This window comes from Lonchura striata, chromosome 15, assembly GCF_046129695.1.
Source record: "Lonchura striata isolate bLonStr1 chromosome 15, bLonStr1.mat, whole genome shotgun sequence".
NCBI lineage: Eukaryota > Metazoa > Chordata > Aves > Passeriformes > Estrildidae > Lonchura > Lonchura striata.
Window position 1 is genome coordinate 4653245 of NC_134617.1, and position 26651 is coordinate 4679895.

The 26651-nt window shown below is 41.6% G+C and overlaps 1 protein-coding gene across 10 annotated transcripts in view; it reads right to left on the minus strand.

Annotated features, from left to right (window-relative positions):
* The window catches only part of SGCD (sarcoglycan delta), a 315949-nt gene that overhangs the window by 69173 nt on the left and 220125 nt on the right, over positions 1-26651 (minus strand). For all 10 annotated transcript variants that reach the window (XM_021552248.2, XM_077786667.1, XM_077786666.1 and 7 more), the window contains one exon: positions 8323-8424. In XM_021552248.2, coding sequence (XP_021407923.1) covers positions 8323-8424 — 102 coding nt within the window. The remainder of the gene's footprint in view (positions 1-8322; positions 8425-26651) is intronic.

Below are 26651 nucleotides of genomic sequence, written 5' to 3' on the forward strand. Positions count from 1 at the left end.
AGAAATACTGGGAGCTGAAGCAGTTTAAGTTTTCTTTTTGTTCCATAGGTTATTCTGTTTCAGAGGGAAAACGCAGAGCAGATTCCTGCCAGTATTTCATACAACCTGCCTCAGAAAATGTTAAGGCCAGGCTGGAAGCAGGCCTAAAATCCCACAGGACTCCGAATCACAGCACATCAGAAGGAAATCAATGGAGATGTAACATTTTACACTGAAAACCTAGAGTAAATCAAGGAAAAAAGAAACAACAAAATCATGGGCACCATGGAAACTGCTTTCTTTCACCACCCCCCAAAAAGAACAACTTTTTACTGCATGTGCTTTTATAGGAAACATGTTCCAACCATGAAGATCTTAAAAGACAAAGAAATGGTACTTTTTCCTTTCAAGAGCAGCAAGTTAGTTTTCCCCAGACACTCAACAAATTTGTCCTAAAAGAAAAGGAGCAAATTTAAAGTAATTATTGTTTTCACCTGTGTTCTTCCTTCTCCAAATACATTGTATTTAGAAATAAAACAATCAAGGAGGCATAGAAACTGGTACAGCAGTATACCAGGTATAGCAACTTGGAAAATCTGACTTTGCTTTCCTGCCATGGATCAAAGAACTGAGCTGTCTGTAAAAGCAGTTCTGTGTTCCTGCACTTCCTAATGACAGCACAGCTTGTCTTGTCAACTCCTGCCTTACAAAATACATAACTTTGCTGCCCAAATAGTTTTGATCAGCAGAAGAGTTGCAGAAGTGTTTGCTGTCCTGTGGTAAGAAGATACAAAGCTCTGCTCTTCAGTCTTCTTGGAAAATGAGGAAAACATAATTTTTCTTTATAATTGGATCTTCCTATTTGTCTTCCAGTGTTTCTATTTTCTATTTTTCTCTATCTTCCCTCTACCATACTGCATCAAGTTTTATTTCTTTTTCATTTTTAGTACTAAGAAGTTGTTTTTGTACTTCAGCCTCTACAAAGCAGCCAGGATCCTGATTGTCAGCAGCAATGTCTAGACATGGCAAATCCTTAAACTCAAAGCCTTTGCACTTCAGAGAGAGAAATGCAGTCCCCAGAGTCGCTCCTGTTCTCTGTGCCCCACTGTCCTCCTTTTCACAGCTGAAACAGAAGCCATTTCTGGGATTGTGGCAAAAATTCAATACAAAAGCTGAGAGCCCACAGAGCTCACTTTGAGCTGGGATGCCCATCACTCATTTTTGCTGCCACAGGGTCCAGCTAGCTGCAAATGTTTAGAATGAAGAGGAGGTGGGAATTGGATTGGAGCAGCAAAACAAACTCATGATCTGAGCAGTTTCTCTCCCCTCACACAAGCAGCTCAAGTGAGAAATTTTACTTGTGAAAGGGAAAAAGCAAAATGCATTGAGAGATTATTTGGGAAACTCTCTGTCTCCTTCGTGTTCAGTCCCACATCTGTTAACTTGTCCACATCAACTCCAAACTCCCTCACAAGAAGGTGAAAAACACTGAGTATAAAGTGCTTATTCACCTTATGGGGTCAGACACTTCTGCAATGATCATATCACATTTTCTGGACACAAACCCTCCACTGATGTCAGGGCAAGGACCCACAAACCCTGGTTCCCAGGGTTAGCTCAAAGGTGTACCCAAAATGTAAATACAGACAAAAGCTGAGGTAGGTAGCCCACTGGGCACAGCTGATTGGCTCTAGTAGGTGTTGATTACACTGCTCATATTGCATGAAATTAAAAAGCTTACAAATGTTATGAGCCATTACCCTTCCATTTAAGAGATCTTATGACAAGTTAGCAAGATCTAATAAAATCCTTTTTAAAATGCCATAGGCGGTCTCCACGAGATTTTGCTTTGAAATGCAACTTGTGGAGTTATTTCTGAAAGTTTGTTTACATCAGAGCTCCCTTCCTGGCACATCTTTGGGATGCTCTGATTTGGAAGCTGGTGGGATACTTCAGTTCCCTGTTGTGTTCTCAATGTGGGGCACACAACACCAGCTTCTTACAGAAACAACCAGGAACAACCATAGCAGGATTTAATTCTGATGCTATTTGTCATAGTCCTTCAGCCAGCTACAAAATTCAATTCCCTGCAAAATTCAAAGCTGAGAGACTTCTGACCAATTTTACTATGAAGGTAAAGGGAAATATTTTCATAGTTGCTGTAAAATTTACTTAACTTTCACCTCTTCAGCACACTGGAAATATCACAGAGCCACTAACTGCCCCCAGAGCGCTGGGGCAGCCAAGGTTCAGACTGAAGTAGGCTCTCTGGATTTCATTGCTACAGAATAAAATTTATTATTGGACAGCATATCAGTTTTATAAATCCCACTGGGCACTCACAGCCTACTGCTGTCCACACACACAAATCTGCTTTGGATGGTGATGGCAGAAATATCTGTACATCAGGTGAGGGTATTTCAGCCAAAATGATCCCTTTTACAGCTTCTTTTTTCACTGCATCCCCTGCAGGCTGCCAGCTCTGCTCTCTGCTGATCTCTGTGGGGCAAGCAAGGCTCAGACTGGCCCAGCTGAGAGGCAGCTCCAGCCAAAGCACATGGGATGTAACCCAGTGCCAGACTGTGCCACAGGGAATGATGAGCAAACCCTGCAGGGATGGCCAGGCACGGCTGCAAGAAGCTTGTTTGTCTTGGCTGTGCCATCCACAGCAACCTTGCTCGATTTGTCACCTTCTGAAGCAAAACTGAGCCAAAGGGCACCAAGCTATGAAGGTGCAGTCAGAGGAGGTGCTGCACAAGTCAGCCTTGGGCAGTGGGAGACTTTTCTTCCTGAAGCTCCGCTGGCAGCTGAGGCCAATGCCAGGAGATCAACGCCCCCAGAGCTGGCAGGAGCTCCCAGAGGCTGGGATGAAGCACAGCCTGCAAAGAGGGCTCCTCTCTTCCTCCAAGGAGCAGTCCCTGAGGAACAGGGAGATGCTGGAGGAGCAGGGGCTGCAGAGGTGGAGGGAGCAGGCAGGGACAGGAGTGATGGCAGCACGGTGAGACAAACTGCATTTCCTCATTCCCACCCCGTGGAGGTTTCAGTGAAATGCTGAAACCCTTAAGCACTTTGCTGGACCAAATCACCAGGAACTAAATCAATGTCCTTTTATTCCTCTGTGAACTTTGACAAAGGAAGAAAAGGAACTATTTTGTCTTCTCCCCCAAAAAATAGCAACCTTCTTTCATGGTATCTATCTAAAAGCTCCATTTCTACCACACAGTTTGAGCCTCATACAAAGTTGCAATTATCTTGCCATCTGCATTCTCTTTTCATCCAAATTAGTATGTTATATTGCTTATAAATATGTATTTATGGCTACGAGGCAGGTATGCCCCACTGTGGGCACATGTCACTGTTTAATCCAAATACATGGTTTATTGTTTTGCAGTCAGTATTTTTAGCTTGGAGGCAGGCAGACCTGCAGAGCAAATAACACCAAAGAACACAGCCATTACAGAAGTGCTTCTGTGCTTTTAAATTATAGCACTCTTATTCCAGAACTGAACATAGTGAGACGAGTACATTGGCAAAATAATTATTTATCATTCTTAAAAGCTTCCTTTAAAATTTCTATCATTCAAATACTGGCTGGGGAGAATGCAAAGAACAGAGAAACATATTTTAGGTACTCGCTGGTCTAGCTTTTATTCTGTTAAGAACTCACTAAACACCAGTAAAAGGAATTGCAGTTATCAGCCCCAATTCACAACTCTGAATTTTTCAGGCCAAACAGAATCCCAGACAAGTGTTAGTGAGAGCCCCAGCCCTCCTTCCACTGGAGTCACCAGTTTTTTTTGCATATCTTCAGATGAGGGCAGGTTTGCTCCAACAACCTGAGCAAGCACAGTGCTCTCAGAGAGACACTCCCTGACACATTGAGTAGGACAGGGACCTCAAACATCCCCCAGAAAAGGAATGTAACAAAAAGACACAGTCATTTGCCTCTTTTTTCCTTTGGTGTATCGGGTTTTTCTTTTAAACTCTTTTTTTTTAGCTGATTAAAAATAACCAGAAGCAGACCTTCAGCATGAAACCAGCTACCTACATGAAGATCTCTTGATAAAGACACTTGGTAATCTCCTCAAAATCTGTTCAGAGAATTTTGCCATCCCTTGTATCTGTGTAACAGCAGAGCTTTCTACCCCCAGGTAGAAAGTTTGGTGCCCACATTTAATTCTGTGTTCTGATACCCATCAATAGGAGTCTGAAATATAGCTTAAGGGAGGTCAAGTGCTTTTTGCTGAAGCAAAGTCAAAGTTCACAGGCAAATCCATATTCTTGTCTTTAAAAGTCTTCCCTGTAAGAAAAATAAAGTCCAGGTGTAAACATTTGCAAACTGAGTTTATTTTTTTTTTTCCCTATCTATGCACTTGGAAGGAACATTGAAAGGGCAAACCCATCCTAATCCTATCATGGCAATGTTTTTCTCTGCTTCCTGAAACTGAGATTATCATCTCATTGGTTGTCAGACAGCTCCCAAGAGAAGTAATTCACTGGATTTTCCTGTGCAATCACAGCACAGGATTTTATTTCTGTTGTTATCTGGATGGAAAATGCACACAGCTTCTTCTGTGTCTTGCCCCTTTCAAGTTCCTCACAGACCTGGATGTACCAGGCTTCAAAACACCCCAACTGCACTAAGAAAGCTAAATCTGGGCTAACTCTAAATTGCAAGCAACTTCGTTCTTAGCAGCTCATCTCAACACAGGCAGGAAAATTTCCAGTTTTAAATTTCTATTCCAATTAAGGCAATGAAGACTGAAGTCCCCTAAACTGTTGCCACTACTTTCCAGGACATAAAATTAACGATTTCTACTGCTGTGTACAACTTTCAGTCAAAGTTGGTCTGATTTATAAGCAAGCAGATGGTTCACACGATAGTCCACAATAAATTACAACAGTTAGAAAGACAGCTACACTTTGAGAGTGACAGTACAGCTGAGCTACAGATGGGTTTATGGATGACCCTTCCAATTTTTAATAATCTTCATAATTTATCTGCAAGTAAAGAAATGTGAGAATTCCTAATGTAGCTCCTTGACTAAGTACAAATCACTTTTATTTACACAGGCAATACTTCATGGTCCAGCTATCTTCTTAATTAAAGGCAGCAAGATGCTCATGTTCCATGCAAGGAAAAAACACTGCTCAGTGTGCAATATGTTCAGCTGGGAGTTCAGGATGCTCTGAACACTCAAGGAAAAGGGAACACATCTATCTCCTTTCTTTAAAAGAAGGCTACAAGGATGCAAACACTGCTACCACCCACTTGTTAACCTCCAGATTAACTTTAGGCTTGTAAAATGGCAAGGTTTTTTTTTTGTTTGTTTTTTTTTTTGTTTTTTTTTTGCAAGCTCTGGTGCTTGAAAGCAGGTTTTAAATCCATACTACAAATCCAGTACTACTGAATCAGGACTAGGATGAAAAACAGCAGTGACAGAGACCCTCTTCTCTGTATAAAAGCAGAAAAGATTTGGGGGGTCATTCTTGAGTGAGTGAGGGAAAAAGAAAGCAAATCTTGGGGGTGTAGGACAAAGAAAGAAACTCGCTGGAAGCAAGTTTAAGAAGTCAGTTCATGTCAGTGATTTCTCTGCCTGGTGCCAAACCATATCCATCGAATCCTGCTAAAATTTGGAATTTCAGTTGGAGTGAGAAGCACATCTCAGTGCAGCTCCTCTGTCTGTTAAGGTGATGAAGGGCACAGGACCTAGCAGGGCTCTTTAAGCTCTACAGAAGTTCAGAGGTGCCCACCCAGCATTCTTTAGGGATGACATTGGAGGGCTTTTCCTCCTCTCTAACCCTTGATCTTCCCTTCCAGCCAAATCAGTTTGAAAAATAAATCCACTTTTAAGTGGAAATCCAAAATTATCATTAAAACAGAAGGCAGAGCTCCTAGGAAAGCAAGCCTGTGTGTAATTTTAATTACCAACTTCCTGGGATTCAAGAGCTGCAGCAGAGAAGAAGAGGCACCAGTGAGAAATTCAGGCTTTCAAGAATGATCACAATTCCCATTTTGAAGATATTTTGGCAGGGGTTTCCCAGCTCTGTGTGCAGCCCTGCAGCACATGGGGGAGCAGCACCACAGAGACACAGAGTGGGCAAACCCAGGGCACAGAGCTCATGGGACTGCAGCCACTTACAGGGAAAGTGATTTTCCCTGTCCTTTCCAGGCAGCAGCAATGTTCCTTCACCCACTACGCAGAACAACACTAAAGTTAAATTTGTTGAGTTTATAAAAAAAATTAAATTATTGTATAAATAACCAGCATCTTAAAATCTTTGGAGTTTATATGAAACCAATATTTATTACTGTACACAACTCTTAGGTTGTTTAATTAAACATACGAAAAATTGTATATCCTAGATTATTTCCCGGATGCTCTGTACTATGTTATTTGTCATATTTGTTTCTGTTACTCTTCTCATATTTAAAGCTTCATTATGCACTTCTGAAAACCCAGGGAAGTTCACTCCAGAATTAGTAAGGATGTTCATCTGTTACTGAGCTCTGAGTTTGGCACTTCATTTTAACAATATTCATCAGGTTCAGGAACTGCTATCACGCTTTCCTCCAAGACAACTTGGATCATACCACTGTTATTTAAAAAGACTGAGTGTTGATTATTTAACAATATTTTCAAATATTCTGTAACTATCAACCTTTGGTTGACTGAATCCTTTCATTTGCTTTCAAGAGGCCAAATTCACACACAGCACAGGAGAGCAGAAGTTGTCTGAATGCACTAAGATCTCTGCTGTTGCCCCCTGCACAAAAATGATTCCAGGGTTACTATAAGCAACCCAAAAGCCAGCACGGGTTATTCCAGTTGATTCCCAAAGTCAGAGGAACAGTGTGCATGGTCTGTGTAACTGTGTGGTTAACACAATTTCCAGGACTCATCTACTGATGGCAGCAGGGGTGCTCCAGCTCCCCAGACTGCAGATCAGAGCTTCTGGCTGGAAGCTACAGCAAAAATAATCCTGGATGGAAGATAAAGCCAGGAACACACAGAAGCCTTACCTTACACTTCTTGTTCCTTGCACTCAGTAATCTGTCAATGGTGTGTGGAAATTACTTCCACAGCCCCAGGAAAGGGACACCTTTTGCACCCCCTGATGTATTAAAATGTAGATCAATATGATAACATGAAAACAGTAAACTCCCCAGTAGCAAGAAGTAGTTCTCACTTCTCTTAGCAATCCAATATTATTTCCATCAATGTAACTAGAGAAAAAGAAATGTAGGTAGTGATTTGTCAGTCTATTTATCAAACCAACTGCTGCACCTGGTTCTCACATATTTTATATTAAAAGGTGAATGACATGTAAGGTTTTACAGGTTCTGTTTTAATTCAGGGCTGAAAGCATTTATAGATATGAAGGTTTTCTTATTAAGTTTTCCTCCTGAATGATTATGCTTGTTCAAATGAATTCCTAGCCATCTTACAGAGGTTACAACCTTCAATAATTAAATGGGTTATGGTACTGGCTGTTTTGTTCATTATGCTCCAAGTTCCAATTTCTACAAGAACACTGAAATGCTGAGATAAAAGGATGTTAAGTTTATTTAAGTAGCTATCTGCCATTGTTATCAAAAGGGAAGGTTGGTATCTTACTCAAATTAACACTTTAGATCAGGAAACAAGACAGATGATATCTTCTGACACAGATCGTGGAAACTCTGTAATTGTTTCAGTTATTTTAAAGCTGCTCAGGACATACAGAATTGCATTAGAAAGACCAAAAGTCACCAACAGCCAACAAAGTGCTGCAATGAAAATGCTATTTCAATCACACTGGGGTTCTTCTTTATTTCCAGTAGTTAACATGCTTGCCCCTTTTGTCATGCAGTCACCCTTAGCAGCATTGAATTTTAACTATACATATTTTTAAACCAACATGAAATAGTATTGAGGACATAATATTCCTTGTGCTAATGAACAACAGATCAGGCCCTTGTGCCAAGGCACCACCTCTCTGCTATCCAGATAAGCTGTAACTGGTTAAAAATGAGAACTGCCAGCCATCCCTCTGCCTCAGAAATAACAGCTCCTCCAGCTGAGGGTGGTTTACGATTTACCTCAAAAGCAAAGACAGAAACTTCAGAGGTCCTGCAAGAGTTTTAACTGTGGCTTACACAAACCAGAGCCATGGCTATCCACTTTGGCCAGAGGATGCAGTGTTTGGACAAAGCCCTCAAAGCCTCACTCCTCAAACTGCACTTGTGAAGAGAGGCCAATGGCCAAAGTAATTTATCCAGTAGCCACATCACCCTGCCACTTCATGGTTCCTTTCTGTAAGGGCTACAGAAACAAGCTTATTCCTTTCCCAAAAACTTACTGGTCTTGATCGGATTTCTTTGGCGTAGAGAGGTTTCAAGAATTCTGAATCTCCTTCAAGCTTCAGACCCTTTTCTGTGATCCTCAGGTTCCCCATTCCATCCTGAAAGACAGGCAAAAACAAACAACCCTATTAGTTACAATTACTAAGTTCACCAGGCTGCCAATAGCTGATTTTTTCCCATTGAAGATAACATGGACAGCACTGGGAGGCACTAGAGAATGCAATTACTTGTGTTATCCTTGTAGCTCAGTTTATGTGGAAGAAAAAAAAAAAATTCTATTTAGAACTACCTGCAATGGCCCCCAGTAAACCATTTACACAGATGAAAGATGTTCCTTTAAGCTAAGTCATTCTCCACTCACACAGAGGCAGTGATGCTCTGTGTTAACAGGAAACTATTCACTGTAATATTCACTGCCTGCCTTTATAATATAATAATATACCTGCTCATTCATAGCAAATCCCTGTAAAGAATGTGTGATTAGTATCTGTACAGATACACTCACACAGAGGAGAACTGTACCAAAATATATTCCACCTCTGACACATGAAAGTTCTAACTTTTATTAAGATGAGTGATTTAGCTGCACTTAGGCTATAATTGCTTAGAAAGGGTGTGTAAGAAATGGTGTGGGTAGGGAATTGCACAGGTGCATCTATAATCAAAACCACATCAAATGTAAGGGTGATTGTCAAAGTTTGCAAGGATTGAGGTAAACTGTTTTGTTCTGAGAAAAAAGATGGTTTGAAGCAAAAAATTGACTGAAATCACCATGATTAGAAGTAAAACAAGCACCTCCATGACTAACTAACAGCTGTTTTGGGGATTTTATAGGAAAGGGGAATGCACTTGGGTAGAAGCATTAAAGATCAAGAGAAGACCAGGAAAATCCAGGAAAACTACATGTATTTGGATATACATCTAGCATGCTTTCCAATCCAGATGCAAAATTGAAACTCCATCTGTCTACATCCTCTTCCTCTCACTGCGAGAGCACCTCCAGCCCCAGATGAGGAATCAGTGTCTCTCCAAGGGAGTGGAGATCTAGCCCAGACAGATTTCCATGAAGTGCTGCCAAAGGCCTGAATGTGGAGGGATGAAATCAGAGACATCCCATGGCTCAGCAGCAGCACTGGTCACCTGCCAGAGGTTCTCCCGTTCCAAGAAGTGCCATTCCCAGGTAGTTCCCTGCCAAGTTAAGATTGTTCTTGCCAGATCCTGGTGTCTCATGAACAAAGGTGATGCTGGTTGATAAAGTGGCCGCTGTCATCTCATTCTGAACTCAAGGCTGTAAGCGAATTTCAGAGACAGATGCTGGAAATGCTACTGAGATGGGTCATAAAATGCCACTCCCCACGTTTGTTGGCCCTAGGTTTAAAATATTGGCCTATGAATTCTGGGTTGGTGGTGGCACAGAAGGGGTTCATTTATCTCAAGCAGAAGTATGGAGGGAAATGAGTGAAATATGATTATGCACCAAAAAGCCCAGATTAAATTTTGATAGCAGTGTGCTGTGCGATTTGAGCGAGCAGGAATTATTACAGCTATCTACAGACCCTCACATGGTTTGGGCTGCTAAAAAAAAAAATCTCTACAGTTTTTTTCCCCCCCAAAACAGATTATCTCAGTAAGGTTACAAGCCCTGAGGGCTTTCACATAGCAGTGTCTTCTCTGGTTTTATTAAGAAAAGTTGCAGGTCAGGCAAGCTGCTCTGTGCCCCAGCCAGCTGCAAGAATGACCAGCTCCATGGACATGCAGTGCTGTTCCCTCCCAATTGAAATGGGGAAATACTTTTCCAGTAACATGGACCTAGGGATAAAAAGGGACTTTTCAAGCCACCACTGAAGCTGTGGCAAATCAGCAATTTCCATGACTCACAACCCTGTTCTGTTGTAATGACACAGATCCAGAATCCCACTCTGCTCTTCTCTTTCTCTCCTTCACCGTTTGTCTCCCAAGTGTGGTCCAAAGGATTTTTACATATAAAAAAATGTACATAAGGGAAGTTTAGCTGACAGCCAGCCGGTCCTATACACCCCAAGAGAGGTATCAGGCCTATGGGACAATGTACTACAACTAAAGCATCAAGGACACATTTGCTTAATCAAAGCTGGTGTACCCTCTCAGAACCCACTGGATCGGAGAGAAAGAGGCATTTCCCCATGCTTTCTTCTCAATCTTTGATCCTTCTCAACCTCCACTCCACTCATCTTTCCCTCCTCCTGCATCTGTCAGAAGCAATAAAAGCTGTGCCCAGCACAAATCCTCTCTTGACTTCCCAGTGTTTGGGAGTGGATCAGTGCTTAGTACTGACTTACCACCATTAACTCCCCACTGTTCATGTTTCTCATGATTAAAGCTGACAGTATTTTGTGGTGACAGTCTGGCTCAACAGGTGAAAAAACAAGCAAAGGTTGTACCATGAGTTTAACAAATATCTTGGCCAGTCATCATACAATCACTATAAAATGATATTCCTCTATTATTTCCCATTAGGAAAAAAAAAAAAAAAAAAAAAAAAAAAAAAAAAAAGCTTACAGGATTATGTAGAGGTCCCAAAATACAGATACATTAGAGAAAAATCATTGTTGGAAAGACTACTTCACATGTTGTTTTGGATAATGTATCATCATCCTCCCTAAATTATATAGTTTAATAACAAATAAATGTCATATTCTGCTACAGAGAATAGATATGAAAGTTCCTATGAAATTTCATGGACTGTGACCTATAAAATGTAGCAGAAAACTGCCTAGAGTGACAAAGACCAAGATGTTTTATTAAACACTGCGTCTGTGACTGGTATATATCCTTATCTGCCACTCTTCGGCTTGTGAATAAGGAGTAGTATTGATTATTTCATACTCTGCCATCTGAAAATCATTGTTTCTCTCCTTTTTACTAATAGACTCCTCGGCAGAGTGAATGGCTTTATAGTGCAGGCACAAGCCTGGTTTGTGGGAGCTCCCAGGAGGCACAGAGTTCCTCCTCCACCACCTGCAGTGAAGTTTTCTGCTTTTTGGGAGGGCATGGCAAAAACTTTCACATCAATTATGTCACTTATGCCCTCTCTCTTTTTATGCAGTGCCTTGTACTGGACAGACATAAAACTTTATGTGCTATTGCTGGCTGCTCTGGGTTGAAAGGGGATAGCAATCCTGAATAACATAAATGTCTTTTTGTTGATGCTGAATGAGGAAGGAATTTTGGATTTTAGTAGCTTGAGAAGCATCTCATTTTTACAGACAATTATGAATGATGTTATTACTGTAAGGGGAAGAGCTCAGCATTGATGGTGTCTGATCACCAAAGCTCCTCTCTCTGCCTTTTGGTTGGCAATGCGGCCACAAAAGTGCAATTAGGGCAATTAAATTGTACACAAATGCAATTAAAGCCTAGCTCGTGTTTGTTTTACTTTTTAACAAGTTGGGTTACTTTAATTTTACTTTAATTGCAAGGCTGGTAGCAGTAAAATCCAGCTGTTGGGATAAGAAAAAACCAGCCACCCTAACCAGAGCCATGTAACTGCTGTGCTAAAGGCTTAAAACTGAGAGCAGGCTTAGATTGGCTATAAGGAACAAATTCTTTCCTGAGGAAATGGTGAGGCCCTGGCTCAGGGTGCTCAGAAAAGCTGTGGCTGCTCCATCCCTGGAAGAGTTCCAGGCCAGGTTGGATGGGGCTTGGAGCCACCTGGGGTGGTGGAAGCCGTTCCTGCCCATGGCAGGGGTGGAACACAATGGACTTTTAGGTCCCTCCCAACTAAAACTTTTCTGTAATTCTACAATAAATACCTGGGATTGGTGCTGGCTGTAGTGATCTGGAGTGATGCCACACAGAGGCAGAGGAAGTTCCAGGGCTGTCTCATTCATGAGCAGCTTCATGAGACCAGGCTGGGCTCACGCTGCAGCTCAACCTGCTCAAGAGCCAAGGTGACAGTGACACACACTCACTGTGTCCCTTGGTGAAATGCAGCTCAAACTCTTCTGTGCTTTCCTCTGTCCTGGCATTGCTGAACAAATTCCCTGTTTACTGAGGTTTTTCTATGGATTTTAAGGACACTGGTGACGGGTGACAGATTGCTCCAGATTTCTGGTGGCCACCACCAGTTCCAGTGGTTGTTCCCCACTGGTTTTCCCTGCACCTCTAGCCCTTTCCAGTTTTCAGAAAGAGAATGGTTGGCAAGGTTTGTCTCTGCACAGCAGGTAAGCATTTATTTTTTTGCTAGGAATAAACTGAAGTTATGTTCGGCAATGTCCTGTGGGAGAGAATTATCTTTGGAGACTGCTTGTGTCAGATGGCTGAAACACCTGATTATCGTGGCTTGTATTATTGATTGCTGTGCTCTGCATTGCTTCCAGATATGTGCAAGTTATTACACAGCTCAATACATCCAAAGTTAGGGAAAAAACCCTCAGCAAAGGCAAGTGACCTTGTTGTTTGTTTTTTTTTTTTTCCCTCCTGGGAAGATACCGGTACTGTCCTTTTCTCTCAGACTTGATATTAAATATTTCCAGATTTCAGGTACAGAACACATCATTGCCAGTTCTTCACAGCCTCAAACTTGTTCTAATTGCATCTGCCCTCCCTCCTTCTCATTTTTTTCAGCTAACTCATCATCTTAATAAGGATCCCAGTATCCAGCTGTGGATCAGCAGCAATATTTTCCTATGGAAGCCACCTACCAGCAGCATAAGTGCTATAAAATTAAATCTGGTCACACAGCTTGGTCCACAGCAACATAGGTAAGGAGATAATGTGTGAAAGCTTCTTCCTCTGGCATAAGACATTGCTTTGAGACCTCATGTACAGACTCAAGTTTGTGTGGACAGCAGAGAAAACCAGGGCAATGTAGCATTACACATTGCATATGCCCATATCCCTCTGTGCACAGATCCAGGATTATGCTGTGCACTGCACTGTGAGGTCCCATGTCCATGACTGCCAGCACCTTCCTCTTCCTCTGCTTCTTCACCTCAGATGTCTGATGCCTTCCTGGTAGCATTTGCCTCTAAAGGTGATAGGCACAGGGCAGGCAGAACTGCTGAGACTTCAGGGGGTGAAGGAAGGTGACCCCAAGTGCCTTGGATCACTGTGGGACAGAGCTTTTCCTTCTCCAGGGAAGGAGGGAGACACTGGTGAAGCCCAGCTAAAATCCTGCAGCTATGCAGTGCACCAAAACAACATCACAGACGTAGCCAGAGCAGCAGTCAGCTAACTCACTGCTCCCTCAGAAGGCTCCATCCAGAACCCTGTGACAGCCCTAAATAATCCCTGGTGCTGCAGCCATCAGTCACAGGAGACACGGATTTGAATGAGCACAGACCAGCTGTGGGAGTCACCCACTGGAAAAAGACCTCAGCAAGCTGATGTTGAAGTAGTGTGAGCTTTGCAGGCACTTTTAGCTCCTTCCACAGGTATGAAGTTATTTGGGACAGCTACAGGCAAGTCAGGTGGTTTCCAGCTTGGGAAGAAGTTTTGTGCAAGCAGAGGGAATTGCCTGCACACCATGATGGTTAATGTAAAACTCAGCCCAAACAAAGCCCTTGCAAAAGCTCAGAGACCTTCTTTTCCAATGGTAACTCCTGTTTTTGTGAGCTCCTCTGCATGACTGCAGAAACAGAGGCAGAAAAGGAGAGAGGATCCAACAAGAAGAGCACAAGAACTGAGAGGACATCCCAGCCACGGCGATGAGATTTGATCAGAACATCTTTGCTTCATTCCCGTCAGGCTCACCTGATTAGGGAGGGCATTAGGGATGATTTCCATGTGCACATTCCCACAGCACCCTTCTCCTCTGTCTGTTCCTTCCAGCTGCTCCCCAGAGCCAACACCATTCATGACAAAAGATACTCTAAGAGCCCCACAAAGCTCACATGGAAGGGGAAAGTCACTGATAAATTTGCTTCAGTGGAAGTTGAGAAGGAAAGTCTTAATGAGCAGGAAGAACAGGCTCAAATGTGGTTTTCCAATTACTGTTTCCAGTAAATTACAACCAACCAAAGCAACTAAATCTCACCCCTTGAAACAATTCCAAACTAGTGTTGGAGCAATTTCTAAACAAATCCTTCAGCAAGAGCTTGGAGAAAGCTCAGCTCTGGATTTACTGCACAGTGCTGGAATTACTCTAGGCAGGAGGTATTTCTTTCCAAAGCAAAGTGAGTTTATTCAAAGTATGGTCAGGTGTGGCATCACAAAACCAGGATTCTGATGAATTAAGCCACCCCACCTGAAAGTACATTTTGCAGGGAAAAAGATCAGCAGACCTTCTGGGGAAGTGATAATGAATCCCAGCATTGTTACCACAACTCAGCCATCATATACATAATTCCCCTCTAGGGTAATAATTTCCCTTTCCACTGGTACAGCAGGGAAAAGATGGAAACTTGGCTTTCACCCCTCCAACTCCTTGTTGCAGAGCACTTTGGCACTGCAGCATTATAAAATGAGCCACACTCTCTTGAGCACTTTTCTGCTTTTTTCCTCCAACACAAACAGTAAGATTTCACATCTTACCACCAACATACATTCCAAATGTGTCCCTGGAATTCTCCATCTTTTTTAGTCCTGCTCATTACCATAATTATGCTAACTAAAAGGGAAAAGTCCCATCCTGCAGAAATTTGTGCTCGCTCAGAAGTGGGAAAAAAAGGATTTTTATACTCGTAGGAACAAGAAGTCTTCTAATACAGTGATTTAATAATAAAATCAGCACAGAAACTCACTGATGCAGAGGGTACAGAAAGAGTTCTTACAAATTATGGCCTAATGCTCCTTAACTATGATAATCTGTCAATCACCAAATGAAGAACAGAACAAACACTTCTTTTTTCAGACTATAAAGATCTTGGACACAAAGTCCTCTGTGGCATTGCTGCTCCAAGTTACACCAAGGCTGATTGGACTAATCATCTTTATAGTGCTGGAAGAAGATTCCAAAAGAGAAAAAGGATTTTTTTTTTCCTTTATCTTAGTGGATTCCTTTTGTGTTCTGTCCTTACAGTCTGAAGTAAGATACCAGCAATGAAGCTGCAGATTGAGGGCTGACAGTGTGAGAAGGAAAGCAGCAGCTCTCCCCTGGCGTGTCTGAAGGTGAGCTCTCAGAAATGGGGCCAATTATTGGGTCGTTTTTGTCTGAGGTGAACATGCCAAAACAACTCAGGGGCATTAATCAGAAACTGCCCTCATGGCCAAAGAACCGCCAATGAATTTTTATAGCTGTTATTTGTCACAAAAAATACATTATTTTCCTCTTTCCCTATCAGAATATACAGAAAAATAATTTAAACTGTCTTCCAGACTTATCTACAGTGTGTCTATGACATTTTTTTTTAGCAAGAGAGGCTCTGGGGATGGCAAAGAAATGAGAGAACTGAAAGTGCCCTGAGAGAGGTTGAAATAAGGATATTGCTTCCATTGTTTTTTGAACAATTGGCAGTAAATAATTATTCATAGAGGAAAATATATGAGTATGTTTAGGGCCCCTCACCACCACGAATGGTGGGCAGAGAATGAGATCTGATCCACGGAGTGCAGATACTGATTTCAAATTGCTCCATCAATTTACACCCAGCTGGTACCTGGCCCTGGAGCAGCAGGAGGAAATCACTGCTGGAAATAATGGTTTGGGTTGGAAGGGATCCTAGAGATCATCTCATTTCAATCCCCCCTAGACCAGGTTCCCCTCAAAGGGGAAACTGAGGCACGAAGCCAGGTGTCCACCAACAGTGACATGAGAAAAGCGCCAAGGGAAGCTCTACCATGGTTTGTCTCTCACACCCTGCTGTGTGACAGTGCTGCAGCAGAGGATCCATAAATATCCTGCTCATGAGAAACAACAGGTTAATTTTAGCAACTTCCAAATGCCAGGAGCTCAGACTCCAGCTACTCTCTCATCTCCCTGCAGTTTGCATCCCTCTGCCTCCTTGCCAGAAGGTGCATTATGCTTAATGCCCCTTGTCTTCTTCTCAGCTTTCTAATGCACATTCAGAAGTGTTTACTAGACTGAAATCAATGATGATTAAACAGCAAGGGAACTAGGAACTTGCTGGCCATCAACCCAAATCCAGAAGCCTCCTGCAAGACAGCATTTCTTATTGTAATACCCAAAATTATCATCATGGTAAAGGATACATTTACAAAGCAACAGTGAGATAATTTTCCCACTGTTTACTTTCTGAGAAAAATACAAGCACTAAAGCTTTTTTTTTTTTTTTCTTTTTAATCCATATCTTATGCGTGGGATGCTTTTAATTTCAAATTATTTATTGAGTGGGTGCTTACTGAGTCATAGGGGACTTGACAGATGCCAAGAGATTCTTGTGGAATTCAGGAGTACAATATTATGTGTGTGAAAGTCAGGTGGTTACCCGAAATAGCCAAAAATCACATGCAAAAATATACAGCTGGCATCAGAAAGTGACAACAGAGCAAGAGACAGCAGCTTTTTAAAATACTTTTTTAAACAGAGGGTCTTAAAGCCACAGGGAAGTGATTGCCTTACTGTGCTTTGGCCTTTACAGAGCACAGCTCTGTGTGCCCCTTCATTGCAGAAATATGTCTTCTTTGGGGATATTAGCATTTCCTCCTTATTCTGCTCCTTTTTGAAACATGACACCAGCAGAAACAAATGCAGTGACTCACAACTCACTGCATAATTTTTAATTTACCCACTGTGTGCAACCAACCTCACCTCAGCTTCAAAAATCTTTTCCAGCAGCACCAAGATTATTTAAAACACAAAATCTTTCTAAATAAATATTAAGCATCTCAGATCTGGATTTCCTTTATCATGAGAAGCCTTTGAGCATTCCTGCAGCCCAAATGCTGCTCCTGGGCACATCCTAGCAGCAACACCCTCATGAGTCAGAAGTGATGCTCCCTCCCCTCCAGCCTGGCAGAACGAGCAAGGGTGAGCATGCAGTGCCAGCAATTTAAACATGTTGTATTCTCCAGTGGGTGTCTGCAAGCTTTGGCAGCCCCTGGTGATGCTCCCTGGGACCTCTGCAAAGAAAATAAACAAACCAGCACAGGAGGAGGATGCAGCCCTTGCAGCCCAGTCCCACAGGGCAGCCCCTGTGCTTGGGATGCTTGCAGGCAGAGAGGTGGGAGACAGCATCAGGCTAAGTTAAAGAACGTTAAATTAACATTAAAAGAATGGACTTGGTGAAATGTTTGTGGTCAGGCAGTGCTGCTGTGGGAGGTCACTGCCATGCTCCTGCACACAGAGTGGCTCAGAGGCAGAAGAGGCAGCTGAGCTCTGCCTCATCTCCCAGGCAGGGCTCTGGGGGAACCCAGACTTCTCCTGCAGCTTTCTGGCTCTTGTGGCAGCCTGTGCTTGCTACTGCCTGAGTAAGACATGTCTCTCCAAGAAAAAGGACCTCTGGGGGATGGCGAGACATCATCAGCAACCCCTGCACTTGGTTTGGGACCAAAACTGCTGGAGAAGGAACCTTTATCCATTAAAAGGACAGAAAGCACAGAGCCAAACATCAAATCCTCAACAACATTTTTCTCTCTTGTTTGTGCTTTCCTTGCTGACCTAACTTGACAACGTTAGTGAATTTAATCTCAAAACACTCAGGGATAGAGGGCAAAAAATATTTTTCCCAGGCTACCAATAAAGAACGGAGTTTCCAGGAGCTTAAATGGCTCAATGGGACATTTTGGTGACCAGAGGAAATTTAGAACCCTATGATAAATTTGGGATATTAATGTAAGAATAAAGTTGAACTGCTGGAAGCAATATCTTATTGACAAAAGTGCTAGAATGCTGCAAAGGTAATAAACAAGGAATTGAGATGGATTACTGGGGATATGCTTTTGAATGTATTACTCAATGCCAGCTGTCGGATACCTTGTGAAGCCCTTACATGCTTGGGTAAAATACTGCACCGATAAATATCTTTCCTGAATGGGATATTAATTAGAGTAACTGTGCTAAATGTGGTCAGTGACTTGTTAGCAAGGCAGAAGTACTAGTGCAAATGTTAATTATTCTAACATGGGTAATGGGACCAGCTCAGCAGAATGGATTCCTATGGGATGCTTTCTGCTTTATCAAACAATTTCTAAATTATGGAATTACTGACAAGCATTTCTTACTTTAATTAGTGTTCTAAGTTGCTGTAGGCTGTAGGAGTGTAGGAGGCATTCCTGAGAAAACCATGTTTATTCATCTAATGCTTAGAGATTATGTCATAGTGTTTATTCCCAACATTTGTTACCAAATCCAAGCTGCAAATGCTGCGGGTCAAAATGTCTTAGAAGTCCTAGGATTTCTTAAGAATGAAAGACATTGCCTAAATACAGGGTATTTCTATTACATGAAAGGCTTATTTAGGTATTTCCTCACGCTCAATAGCATCCTTTTCAAAATAAAATATAAAAATAAAGAAAAAAACCTACTGTTCTCATAAAGTGGCAGTGGAAGTCTTTGTAACTTGAAAGACTTTTTTTTAAGAATAAGCTTGAAAAGACTTGTTTTGGAGCTGAAAATCCTCTGTATATAACTTAAGGATAGTTTGAGTTATTTTGGGCATAATTTAAATTTTTGTGAAATGATGAAAGAACCAAAAGAGTATCTCAAAAGGCAGACTCTACTGAAGGAAAACAAACATGAAAAAACACTAATTATGTAGACACAGGGAGTATTTCTACTACTCAAAAAAAATAAACAGAAAGAAAATTGGGATTCAGCTGCAACTCATTAACAACCTGTGCTTTCAAAGCTTATTGATGTGTCTAGGGCAAATATTTCATGGAAATATTGAATTTACAGTGAGGCTATGCAAAGCCAAAAATATAATCTCTGACTCAAACCCTCCCTCATTCAGCATTTCTCTGATCTCAGTATTTTTTCTGTCTCAGCTTGTTCAACTCTTCTATATCCACTACGAAATTCTGCAGTGAGTTTGGTAAAGTCCTGCTAAAGGGATTTTTTTTTTTTACTTTCATCCTGCTCTATCACAACCACGAGGGAAGAAAATCTTATGTAATTTAAGATAATAATAGCTTCACTTGTTAAATACCAGACTGAGTATTTCTGGAAAAGAGTTGGAAAGTAACATCAGTAAATAGAGAAAATAGCAGGGTATGGAATTCTTATTAGTAATTAATTTGTCTCTTTCAAGACAGCTCCCTGAATGATGTGCAGGTAGCTGAAATGAAACACATTAATTGTGTTAATTTATAGCAGGATTTAATTCGGAGCCTTTGCCTTTTCAATTTCTGAACAGGTTAAAGTCCCAAAGAGAACACAAGGCCCCCTAAACAAAACTTTGCCACCTCCAAACTACTTTGTTTACTGTGACATGAAAGAGAACTCTGCTAAGAGATTTTTTTTCCCCACAATATAGTTCATGGATTGAGAGGAATGGAGTCCAAACTTCTGGACTTTTGGATGGGCCCTTCCAGCTGGAACTTGCCAGAGAAGCTCTGCAGAGGTGTGGAATGGAGAGATTTCCTCCCAGGGACCACAGGCACCCCCTCCCCATGGCCAACAGGACTCTCAGGCTCTCCAGGATGAATTTGGACACATCCCAAGGGCTTGGGCAGCTGGCACTGGATGCTGCAGCCCAGACTCCTGCCAGTCCAAGGTGGCACATATGTGGTCCTGCCCAGTGCCCCCAGACACCCCCAGGGTGCAGGAGCTGGTGGAGGCACCACAAACTCCATCAGTGCCACCCCAAACTCCATCAGTGCCATGGCAAACTCCATCAGTGCCATGGCAAACTCCATCAGTGCCACCCCAAACTCCATCAGTGCCATGGCAAACTCCATCAGTGCCACCCCAAACTCCATCAGTGCCACCCCAAACTCCATCAGTGCCACCCTGCACTGAGATCTGGGTAAGTGACCTTGTGGCTCCCCACATAAAACTGCACTGCCCAACACCACCAATCTACCCACATGAGTTGTTTCATTTCCTTCAGGTCCCTTGTCATCCTTTCATCACCTGCTGGCCTTTTCCAGTGAATCCACATTTTACTTAAAAGAGGTTATGAAGAGCAAATGAAGCCATCACTGAAGAAGCAAGCCCAGCCCGTGGGTGCACCAGACTTTCAGAGGAATCTTGCAGCAGTTTCTCATTTACACTGAATGAACTGACCTCCTCTTTGCTGTATCATCAAAAATAATTTCTTTGCCTGCATAGTATCTAATTTTTAATGTCTCTTTTTTCTGCTGGATTTTATGCTGGCTTTCTAAAGAATTTCCTGTTTGCTGGAGTAAGGCAGAGATTCCTAAATCACTGAAAAATACAGTCTTGTTTACTGAACTTTTGGATAATGCAAACAACTTACGTATGCATTGACTTTTCAAATTTTCCTCTGGCTATTGAATTTGTATATTATTAGTGTTTCTTTAAGCTCTCTATAAATCTTTCAGAAAGAGTCACTTCAGTCTGCGAGTTCTCCATGTTTTGGCTCCTAGCAGCATTTGGGTTTGTGTTCAAATATTTGTGTTCTTCAAGTTCCAAGAAAAATCTTATCTGTCCCTATAATCACCCAAGGAGTTTTGCATAAAACTCCCTTTTATTTTCAGAACAAAGAGACAACATTTGGCAATCAGTTTCTCTTTCAGCTGATAGATGCAGACCCTGGTTCAGTGGTCAGCTGCTGCCTGTACCCAAATCTGGAAGAAGCTGACATGGAAAAGGGGAGCACAGGCATGGCACTGCTGAAATGACCTTTCTCCTCCTCACTGCATGAAATTCAGGCTCCAGTTTAGTACAATTAGCTTTCTAATGCGACATGAATTCCACCTCATAGACTCCAAACTCCTGTTTATTGCCCACATTGTTTTAAAGAGCCACAGTTATGAGCTGTGGTTAACAGGGGCAGTAATTGGTGCAGCCATGAAACATCAACAGCTGTCCTTGCATCACCTACACAGTGTCTTTCACTTGGAATGGAAGAAGAGACCAATGGCTATTAATTCAAATTAATTAATGGCCTTATGTATCCTGGTGTGGAAATTCAGTAGATGCTTGTTCAGCAAAACAAACGGGTGTGTGTCTAATTGTGGCTCATTCTGGGCTGATCCATTAACTGTTGTGTGTCTTCCCAAGAATGCACGTTCATTAACTCTACTTAATTGCTTTTCAATTACCTTGAGTTATAATATGTCCCTAAACACCAGTGCAGAGAGGCCCCCTGGAGATTTCACATACTTCAGCCATTAATTAAGCCATACTGTGTATTGTTGGTAACTGATTATATCAAGTTTTGAAATAATAACTACACAGCTACACTTAAACTGTTTCTTATTAGGATTTTTCAAATCTCCTATATGGGGTAATTGGAGTGATAACATTTCTTCCTTGCAATAAAGCACACTTGGTTATTATTATTATTATTATTATTATTATTATTATTATTATTATTATTACTACTACTACTGAACTTGGCCAAAGATGTTTCATGTCATCATTTTTTTTAAACAACCCATTTATTAAGCTGGAAAGAACAGTTTATATTTGACCTGATTATCTCAGGATGATACTCTCATGATGAAAGATATTTTGTAAATTTTTAGGGGGTTTTATTTCTTTTCAAGTGTTTTTAAGACTTTTTCCGACAGCCTCTTAGTAGAAATTTCAAACCAGTTCCTTACCATTTCATGTTTTGATATTTATAGCTTCTGCTAACTGAAAGGCAGCACAGCCAAAGCCTTTCTTTTCACAAACTACAGCAATTCTGATCAACAATAGCAAGGAACAACTGACAAAGACCTTGGACAGCCATCACAGGAAGAAACAAAACCTTTTTAATAAAGCACAGCAGCAAATGAGTAATATGCTGGCATCCCTCTCCATCAGTGAAATGTATTTAAGAGAAATAAAGTAATCAATACCTTCAGAATATTTGAAAAGGAGATAGAAATTAGGGCCTTAGGGTGCAACTTCATAAAAAAAAGAACTAATGTAAATTTTTGTTTTTAAATTTAACATAAACTCCACATTAAAAGTAAGAAAAAAGAATTAGAGCTAAGAGCAAAGACAAAGTTGTAGCAATAAATGTTTTTAAAAGTGGCGAATTCCATTTGAATATATTCCTACTCAGCATTTCTTCCTTAAGCTAATTGAGCCCTTCCTGGGCATCTCTATCAGATGAAAAATGAATCACTTAGAACTTTTAAAGTTGTTATATCCAACGAGCCTCCTAAAGCTTCTACTGTGAGCTGGGGATGGAAGGAGGGATCCCATCCCAGCAGCTCCTCATCCAATTCACCCCATGAAAAATTCTCTGCCCCAGAGGAGAATTTTATCACACCATCAACAAAGCAAAGATGTCCTAAGCACCCATTCCCTCCTAATATTCTTTCTCCCAGGCCAAGAGAGAAGTTTTGCAGATTTTGAAAACTTGCTTAAGTTCTCAACTTCTAAACAAGTGAAACTGGTTTTGGATATGTGTGTGTGGATGTGTGGATGCCCACCCAACTGCTGCCAGAGCAGCTTGCAGCTGTCCGAGGTATGGTCCTTGTCAATCTGAGGAAAAATATTAAAATTTTGGTTTGGGTATCCCCTGTAAACTGGGAAATGGGCAGAGGTGGCACCACTGGCTCTGAACTCCTCTCAGCAGACCAATGCTTCTCTGCTGGGCAACGTGAATGGAAGAGACAGAAGAAAAACAAGAGAAGGATAAATGAAGCACTAAAATAGGCAGTTTTTCTAGGAGTATATTTAAAACAAAACAAAACAAAACACATATAAAAGTAGCAGCAGATTTCTTTGTTTCTGAATCACAGAACCATAAGATCAGTTGCTCTGATAACAGCCATTGACCCATGATAAAATGAACTCTGCTTCTGCTCACTGGAGTGACAGAAATCAGAAGGAAAACACAGCTCTTCCCTCCCCATGGCCACGTTGCAAAAAGATGTAAAGAACTGGGGCAGGAGATGCTCCTGGATGCTGCAGAATGGGCTCCAGCCCCTGCTACCCTGCCTCCCTGCTGCAGTGAGCGGGCAGAGACATCTCACCGAGCTCCTGGAGCTGGACAAGTCCTGACTCTGAGGGCTGGGATGAGCCCCAGTCATGAAGGCCATGTTTAATCCCTTGCATCCTCTTCTTCCCAAGGTCACTGAGCTCAGGACAGCACACCTCCTTGCCCCTCTCCTCCTGGCTGGTGCAGTGATGAATTGTGGCAGCTCTGTGCCAAGACGCTCAGCCGAGGAGCGGCCGCAGCAGGGCTGTGCTGAGCTGCAGGACAAAATCCAACAGCAGCTCACAGTGAACCTAACACAACACTCCATCACCACCAGTTCTTGCCAATCCCTAATATCAGCATGGAAGAAGAGGGAAGTTTCCAGCTGTACAAAGCCAACGAGCACCCTCTGCGCTCCAGGAGAGCCCCTTGGGAAGCTGGTGCTAAGGGATACCCATCTCCTGAAAATCCTTTCAGTGTCTCTGATCCCCTGAAACACAAAGGAAACCCCAATTCCTTCTGCCAGAGCCCCAGAGCCGTGCAGCACATCCTCCCTCACCGTGAGGAAGACGTCTCAATGCAGTTCCCCCAGGAACAAATTCCCATTCAGGTCCCCCCAGTGAGAGTGGGAATTGTTCCAACACCACAGAGCCGGCTCCCACAGGCACCGTGCATGGAGATGAATCTGCAACCATCAGGAGCTACAGCCAAACCTAACCTACACATTTTTTCAGGTGCCTTCAGCTGAAACTCAAGCAATTAGTTAATATCCTCTTAAGATAATTTGTATGAATCTGAACAGATTCATATGCCATGATCAAAGCATCACATTTAACTATATTTAACTATATTTCACTACATGGACCAAGAACCCAGTTTGGATTTCTCCTGACATCTCTCCAGGACTGCTTTGCCTGCATGTTCCAATTATATGGGCTCTGTCAACACCTCACAGTACAGCTGCATCATTTATTCATAAACATTAAAAAAAAAAAAAATTTGCATTTTCAAAGTCACGCATGCTGTTGATTCATTTATCCCAAATTAAAAGCTTCATCTTCATCTCTCTTTCCCAAATTTAACTTTCAGCATTTTAATTGTTTCTTCCTTCATTGTTAGATCAGTATCAATCATCATCTTCAGTTACCAGAACTTGCATGTTCCTGAAAATTATGTTAAATTTAGATGGTAATGAAAACTGTTTATGCTGGTTAACCACAGAAATGAAACCTCTATTGTAATCCATAAAAACTGTTAGTTGTAACAAGAAACCTTAATTTCTACCTCAATCTCCTTTCTACCATCTGCTCTCCTAGAAGACCAATTCCAGAAACTACGGACTAAACAAACAAACAAACAATCAAAAAGGTAATTGTTAACTTGTCTTCACAGCACAACAGACATTAAAATAATTAAAACAGTCCCATTAACCATTAGACTGAAAATTATATTATAAAGCACAGTAATCCATGAATGCCAGCATGTTCTAATGTTCCTCCTCTCCAGACATCTTCCCAACCAAGCAACCAACTACACATTCTATTTAGAAATCAGTAACTGATCCATAATTCCCACTGAACACTCTCCATCCTCTTGGAAGGAATAAGATAAAAGATTTCCAGCAATTTTAAATAAATATAACAGATACAACCTACCACAGCAATAGGTGATAATTATTCTTTCATCTAAAGCACTACACAGTTAATGATATATAATTATTTAAGATATTTATGTTTCAAATAATATTTGTGCTGTCCAATCCCTCAGAACTGGGAATTGCTCCCACTGAGATTGCTCCCACATCTGTTGTTCCCAGATGTTTTTCTCGTGGGTCACCATGTGTCATTGTACAATTACAGACACCATCATGTTCTGGGAAATGCTGCATCAATCAGCATCAGCCTCCCTGTGTGGTGGCAGGAGAGAGCTAAAGGCAGCCAGTTTTGGGATCAAGGACCGTGTTTAAAATGCACCCAAATGGTCTCATTCTCCAACCATAAACTGTCATTTGCACTGCTTATCTAAATCCAAAATCTAAATAGAATGTGGCGTTGGAAAAGGTTAAAATTGTAACAAGCCTCTAATACAATGTTTTAATTATTTTCTGTGCTATCGCAGCCGCGTCATCTTAGAGAATCATCCTTCCTTTTTATTGGGTTTAGCTGAGATAAAATCTGATAAGGTAATTCACTGTATTTTACATCTTAACAGCTGAAAATCTGTATTTCTTGCTTTTTTTTTTTTTCTTAATGTGCCCCAGAAGGACACTCAGTGCATCTACAGCATGAACAAAATGGTTCAATTTGTGCCTTGCACATTGGTCAGGGCCCAAAGAAGACCAAGGAAAATGAGGCAAACCCAGCCACGCTACATCACTGCTACACCAAGTCCCACGAAGGAAGGTAATGAGCTCATTTGAGCAATAATGTGATAGTGTGGCTTGTGCCATCTGGAGTGCAGAAAGAACATCTCATTCCCTCCCTGCTTTCCTTTTCTGAGTCCTGAGCTCCCTCTCCCCCACCAACAACCCGCAGGAATACAGGGAAACAGTTTTGATCCCTGGTGTAAATCCCCTGACACACAGACACAAAACCACAGATTTCTATCTTTAAAAAATACTTTAAAAAATATTTTAAACATTTAAAAATAAATACATCATTCTCTTTATAATCTGGACAATTTAGTCAGGAGCTACTGCCTACTTCTTGACTGAGTTAATTCTCCACTTCAGTTATCTTATGCACTTCTTTAATGAATACACGTTCCTTTGATTAAATTAACATTTTTGTCTACCTAATTAGCCTGAAAAACCTGTGCTGAACCAATCTAAGAGCGACTTCATTACTGCTCATTGGTGCATGTTTGCTACCCATCACTGTCACCTCAACAGGTGAAGGATTAGGAGAACATTAACTCTGGCTTATTTGGTTTTCCACAGCCAATCCAAGCCTTCAATCGACCCGCTAGGACAGTGACAGATGTTTTAATTATGTGGCTTCATTCATTAATGCTCATTTGCCTGGCCAGCCAGGTTTGTTGTTCTGAAGGACAGTTGAAATAGAAAATAATTAAAGTAACCAGCTTAATTACATTCTTACATTTTATCCTTTGGCTCGTACTGCTCACGAGTAATGACAAATTGAAAATATAAATAAAACCCAGTTTATTCAGACCAATGGGCTGGTAAGGATGCTCCCCAGAAGATGCATCACTGCTTGTCTAGGAACATAAGCACAAGTTGCTTAACAGGCACTTCCTGTACATTGGTTAATGAAATCATACCAGACCTAATGAATATATATAATTGGGTAGGCAGCTGCCACTAAAAAAAAGAAAAATGTTAGTGAAACCATCTTGCTAATTCACTTTGCAGAGACAATTAGAGAAGGCCCTTGAAGACA